At 40.3% G+C, this 6,487-nt stretch overlaps 1 protein-coding gene and 1 non-coding gene across 2 annotated transcripts in view; both read left to right on the top strand.

The window, feature by feature from the left end:
• LOC127947414 (40S ribosomal protein S17) overlaps nucleotides 1-4,672 on the top strand; it is an 8,551-nt gene extending 3,879 nt beyond the window's left edge. The window contains exons 3-5 of the mRNA XM_052544529.1: nucleotides 3,912-4,017; nucleotides 4,127-4,192; nucleotides 4,553-4,672. Coding sequence (XP_052400489.1) covers nucleotides 3,912-4,017; nucleotides 4,127-4,192; nucleotides 4,553-4,630 — 250 coding nt within the window. The 3' untranslated portion in view covers nucleotides 4,631-4,672. The remainder of the gene's footprint in view (nucleotides 1-3,911; nucleotides 4,018-4,126; nucleotides 4,193-4,552) is intronic.
• On the top strand, nucleotides 4,234-4,357 carry LOC127947873 (small nucleolar RNA SNORA71). The gene has a single exon (XR_008151624.1). It is a non-coding gene; the product is annotated as a small nucleolar RNA SNORA71 (small nucleolar RNA).
• Nucleotides 4,673-6,487: the final 1,815 nt, after the last annotated feature.

The raw sequence follows: 6,487 nt of genomic DNA, 5'->3' as shown, positions 1-6,487 counted from the left end.
AACATTTGAACAAAATATAAAATATAAAAAGTAAATTAGAGCAATGACATTCAATGTAAAGAAAGAATAAATTTAGCAGCATTATCTGTTATCATAAAAAACACAAGAGCAATACATTGATTCTGAACTTTGAATAAAAATATCAACAGTGATTATATTAAACAATGTTTCTGAACTCAGAAGGATTAAATGTTAAAAGATAAATAATAATCAATTTAAGCAATGACATTCAAGTAAAAAAAAAAAAAAGCAAATAAAAGTTAGCAGCAATATCTCAGATATTGTAACTTATTCTGTCAGTTGTGCAACCTTTTCTTTCAGAGGAGAAAACTCAGCCAGTGAGCTTAATGAGCGTCGTCTTTAGTGAGCGTCGTCTTTAGTGAGCGTCGTCTTTTTCTACCAGTCGTGGACCGGCGGCCACAGTATCACTTGTGCTCGCACGTGCAGTGTAGTGATGCGCGGGTCCGGTTTATTTCCAACCCCCGGGTCCCGCTATTATGAAGTTATTTGGCCCACCCCAGCCCGCAAATAAAGTAAGATTTCTTTACCCACCCCGACCCACGCATCGGGGGAAGATACGTTGCTACTTAGACCTTCGTATTGTAACCTTATCAAAGAACCTAATATAATATGAAAATATATATTCCAAATATTTAATATAGGCTATATGAAATTGCACTAGTGATGGTTCGTCCGTGAACGAATCTTTTAGGTAATCCACTGACTCATATTTCTCGTTCACTCACTGAAGTTGCTCGCTCCACAGCCACAGTTGCCAACTCTCGCGAGACAAATAAGCAACTGGAGTGTCAAAAACAAGCCCAATATTATTTGATAATTTATTTTCCGCATTATAATTTATTAACAATGAATGAGCCTGCAACATATTAAACTTGAAACCACTGCTTTATTAGAAAAGGATAAACTGATTAGGAAAAAAAGGATAACAATAAATAAAAATCAGGCAACTGCAACAAAGCGGAGAGAACGCACTTTCCTCATCTCCGATCACCTGTGAGGCTGAATCGGATTGGAGAGAAGGAAAAGGACAAAAAGACAAGAAAAGAAAGACAAGAGCATTAAGGGTAGATGTAATATATATTTAGCTTAATAAAATAAAATTCTCCACTTTGTTGGAGGCATTGTTTGTAGAAATTAAAATATGTGTGTTTCTGTAGATCATAGAGCGCGCCGCCTGCACGTTGAACGTGATTTTACTCCAATGAGGGGGATAAGGGGGCGGATTCAGCTGAATGTTTTGACGAATGTTACGCCACAGCAATTATATGATTGCACTGATTTCTGTAAGCAGACAGTGTCAATCAATGTATCAGTATCAATGTGTCAAACGTATCAAACGTGCTGTTTTAACGCGACTTGCAAAAAAAAAGCCCAAAGTCGCGAATTATAAGTGGACTTGGCAACTATAGCTGTGTCCAAATTCAGGGTCTACATCCTTCGGAGGACTCATTTGAAGGATGTTACGTCACAGCGCCGCGACGAAGGCTGTCCAAATTCGTAGGATCCTTCAAATGCGGCCCACAAATGCGTCCTCCTTATCCCCGAATTCGAAGGATGGGTGTGGTGGATCCTTTCGCGTCCTACCTATCCCATAATTCTTTTCGGCAGGACGAAGCGAGCGGTAGCGGAGTGGGGGAGGAGTATTATTTTCAATGTTTTTTAAAAACTGGCTTTTCAAAAATATATATTTTCAGTGGTTTTCTAGTTAGGCATTTTGTTTTAGCGTTAAGCATTTTTTTTACATTTGTACGTGTATATGTAAAAAAAAAAAAAAAAAAAAGTTTACTTTCGTAAACTAGCTTCTTCCTTACTGCCTGTGTGAATATCCCCTTAAACACAGCTTATTTGTTAGTGATTGAAGCTGTTTTAACGCTTCTAAGGACGAAAGAGCAGACAGAAGTGTTTATAAAGCTCCGGGGAGAGAACGATGAGCTCTTCACCCGCTTCTTGCTTGGCGCTGTCACGGTTGCTAGGCGACAGGATATGAGCAACGGTTAAGGGAGGGAACTGAAAGAAGGGTAGGCTGTCCAAATTCACAAACACCGACTTCCGGTTTTTGCGGTCGTCGGAGGACCCATCCTCCTTCAACCGGCTAGGAAGGATCCTAAGGAGGATGCAGACCCTGAATTTGGACACAGCTCATGTCCACAGCAGGGCGCGAGCGGAGAAGCGTGAGCTCGGCGCTATTAGCAGCACATGCGCAGCTTTGTTTCATCCTGTCAGAGTTACTCAAGATGTGACGGAGCATGTGATTTGATGAATGTAGTGAACGAATCCGCCTTTTACTGAACGAGAGCGAGAGATCTTCTCGTTCGTGAATGAACTGAAGAGTACACAGGGTCAGTGAGGCAAGCATTTATATCAGCAATCAGCAGACACAAAGTGCAGTTATATGTGCTGTGCAGAAACACTCGTTTTCATATTTAGCATACAGAACATAACTCCACGTTGAATCCCCGATTAATGTGAATATTATATAGGAACTGTCTGACCAAACAATTAAAATGTTAATTATGCAAGAAAACCATGTGCTTTGTTCATCTGAACAACTTATTTAAACTATTTAATGCGATTATGCACACATTTTAGTAAAGCCGAATCAGTTTAGTAAAGCCACTAATGCAGCTTCTCGCTGTAGTGCTTTTTTGCTGCTTGCGTGAGGAGAAAACACAGACGTCCATAGGGAGGCACTGGAAGCGTGTGTTGCACACACCAACATGAAATACTTATCTTACAAATCTGGAATGCAGTCATTATTTGAAGTATCGATACTAATAAATGTAGGAATCGTGACGTTTTTAATTTCCAAGAAGCGCGGTACTTTTGAAGTATCGGTGCACCATGCAACACGAGTGAAGAGCCGTTTCTGTCAGACGCGTGTGATTCATGAACCGAGGAGCTGATGATAGTGCGCATGTGTGATTCAGCGTGAAGCAGACCGACACACAGAGCGTCTGAACTGAACTGATTCTGTGCTAGTGTTATGGGCGCGGGTAAACCAAAGGCTTGAATCAAGGGCAATCATCACAAATGACGCCATTACGTCGAGCGCAAAAGAACCAGTGAACCGTTTTCTTCAACCGGTTTATTGAATCGAACTGTCTGAAAGAACTACTGGTGATCCGAACACCGATGCAACCGGTTCTGTGAAGAGTCAATCTTTCATTCGTTATCTGCCTCAGCTCGGTGTTCATCTTCAGTTCTCTCTTCACAGCAGTTCAGTCAGTGTACTGTTTGAGTGCATGAATTACTCCGGGATATTGGTTTGTTTGAACTCAGAGGAAGTGTCAGACACATTAAACAAGTTAACAGCTGAAGTCATTTGTGGATTAATGCGTATTAGAGATGCGAACCGTTTAAAACGATTCAGTTTGATTTGGTGAACTGAATGATTCGTTCATGAACCGGATATCACAAACTGCTTTGTTTTGAACTCTCTCACAACAGACCCGGAAGAGAAGACAATGCTGAATAAAGTCGTTGTTTTTGTTATTTTTGGACCAAAATGTATTTTCGATGCTTCAAAATATTCTAATGGACCCTCTGATGTCACATGTACTACTTTGATGATGTTTTTCTTACCTTTCTGGACATGGACAGTAGACCGTACACACAGCTTCAATGGAGGGACTGAGAGCTCTCGGACTAAATCTAAAATATCTTAAACTGTGTTCAGAAGATAAACAGAGGTGTTACTGGTAGGGCATGAAGCAGATTTGAGAAACTCTGTTTGCTTCTACTTCAATCTAAACATTAAAATAATGTAAAAGCCTGAATCAAACATCTCAAAGCTTCTGGTGGTCACTGGATGAGACGATACGGCTACTGTTCCTCTAGAGAGGTGTTTGACGGCAGCTGTTCATGACCTGTGTGTGTGTGTGTGTGTTTAGGTACGTCACACACCTGATGAAGCGCATCCAGAGAGGGCCGGTCAGGGGGATCTCCATCAAGCTGCAGGAGGAGGAGCGCGAGCGCAGGGACAACTACGTGCCCGAGGTGCGTCTCGTCTCCAGATGACTTGTGTTTGCTGGACCCTGGATCTAGCTGAGATGCATGTGACGTGTGGCCTGATGAAGATGATGATGATGATGTTGTGTTTCTGCAGGTCTCGGCTCTGGATCAGGAGATCATCGAGGTCGACACAGACACCAAGGAAATGCTCAAGCTTCTGGTGAGAATCGTTCAGTCGCTCGTCAGTCCTGTGTGTGATGAACCTGTGTCGAAAGTGACTGTGGAGTCACCGTCTCCAGGTCATTGATAGAACAGGAAGAGGAAGTGAAAGACTTTCCCGTGTTTGCTGGATCCTGTTCCTCACAAACCCTGGATCTTTCACACACGTTTGTCTTTGTGAATGTTTCTTTGCTGTGGTTTGCAGCACATGGAGCAGTTCTGTAAGCGCAGGGTTAATGTTAACTGTCTGAGAGTTAACAGCAGGGCGTCCAGACTCACTGACGGACTGAGTCTGGACACTGCTTCATCTCTCTCCATCACTCTTCAGTTCTCTTGCTAACAGTGTTTTCTTGTCCGTCAGGATTTCGGCAGCCTGTCCAATCTTCAGGTGACTCAGCCTCCCGTCGGCATGAACTTCAAGACCCCTCGCGGCGTCTAGACATTTGTAATATATCTCTTAATAAAATTGTTGTAAAACCAACAGTGATGTTGTGGAGTCTGTTTCTGAGTGTTAACATGCACAGATGAATCGTGACGTTTCATTTCTCATGCAGTTTGAATGGTGTTCATGTTGCTCACTTGTTTGTGCAGATACTTTGCTCTAACTCACACCTGTTTAAAATAATTTGATTTGTAATGTGAACACTGAAGGATTGTTGCACCCTGTAGTGACACTGTTAAACGTGTGTGTGTGTGTGTGTGTGTGACGTACAGGGTTAAGACCCTATGTGAAGCGACTCCATATGAATGTTTGAGTCTAAACATGAAGAGTTGGTTTGTCAGTAGCTTTACTGAAGCAAAGTGCAGAAACTGCAGTTAAGGCCCTTATAAAAGACACTTTTTTTTTTTTTTTTTAATGGAACAATGTCAACACTTTCACTACAATTACAACAACAAATACAGTAATTTTCATATGCTAAAATTATAAACCATATTATAGGAGCACATTAAAGAGTGCACAAGATTGTAAAATTCAACTAGCTTTTTGTATCTTCAAGGGCAATATAGCCTCAATATAATGCTTCACTTTATGGATTTTCTCCTGAACTTACATGTATGAATATGATATTTGGCCATTAAAATAAAAAGTGTGGGTGTGTTTAACAAGAGTTTACAGCAGGGCCTAAAAGAGCATCTTTCCACGCTAACGTACCATTTTCATCAACTATGAAATCAAGTACATTTCATATAAATAAGTGAACAGCTTTGTCTGGCTTCTGCTTGCAAAAGCTACAGTTTAGATCTATATCTTTTTTTAAAATGTAAATAGTTTATCAGGGTATATTCTTTAACCTTGTATAAAAGAGAGCAAGACTTTTTTCCCAATCGACATCACTAACAAATGGATTGTAGTATGCAGTTACGTTTGGTTTGGAAGCAACATCCTTCTGGACAAGGGCTGTTATAATTATTACAATGATAGGGAAAACATATCTTAGCTGTAGGGGAGTGATTGGGTGAGAGTTGCTGATAATGTAATTCTTTTTGCTGTTTAAATAACACACATTTTAGGAGAGATTGAACCAAAAACAGTTGGTGGTATGAGAAAATTATATTTAGCTAAGAATTCCTCATATGTAAAAAGAAGAATCTGAATTCCATAATTTCAGTCTACCCTAACCAGAGCCAGCCGGCTAAGGGCCCCCAAGACCACATGACAACTGGATTTATTTAGATTATTTATTGATATGTCAATGGACAATGGTAATTACACAAAACTTGAAATTCTTGAAAGACCATACATAACTCATTTATGAACACTAACTTAACAACAATAATAATAATAATAATAAATTATAAATAACTAAATATTACATGACCACTATCAGTCCCCCCCTTCCTTCCCCAATCTGTCAGAGTTGAGTTGGTCCACAACAAGTACGTGCAAATGAGTAATTTTTTTTAACGTCTACAGAAAATGAATCAAATTGACAGACGTCAATTGAGTGGTTTTGCAAAAAGAAAGTTCAAGAAAGACAATGACGCTAGACGTTTAGCTAAAATTCAATATGTTCCAGGGATCAAAAGTTTTTTTTTTAAACGAGTGACGAATGAGCTCAAGACGACAATGACACAGAATCGATTGACTGTACTCTCCGTTTACCATTGAAGTTAAAGTTAAAACATTACCGTCTCCAGCCACCAGAGGGCGCTCTATGCTGCTCAGTGCTCCTGTAGTCTACACTGAACACATAGAGCGCCCTCTAGCGGCTGGAGACGGTGATGTGAACTCTTGGTTCTTGGTTCTAAATAAATGCGACTTATAGTCCAGTGCGACTTATATATGTTTTTTTTC

Source organism: Carassius gibelio, chromosome A25, assembly GCF_023724105.1.
Source record: "Carassius gibelio isolate Cgi1373 ecotype wild population from Czech Republic chromosome A25, carGib1.2-hapl.c, whole genome shotgun sequence".
Lineage (NCBI taxonomy): Eukaryota > Metazoa > Chordata > Actinopteri > Cypriniformes > Cyprinidae > Carassius > Carassius gibelio.
This window is presented reverse-complemented; position numbering and strand designations above follow the sequence as displayed.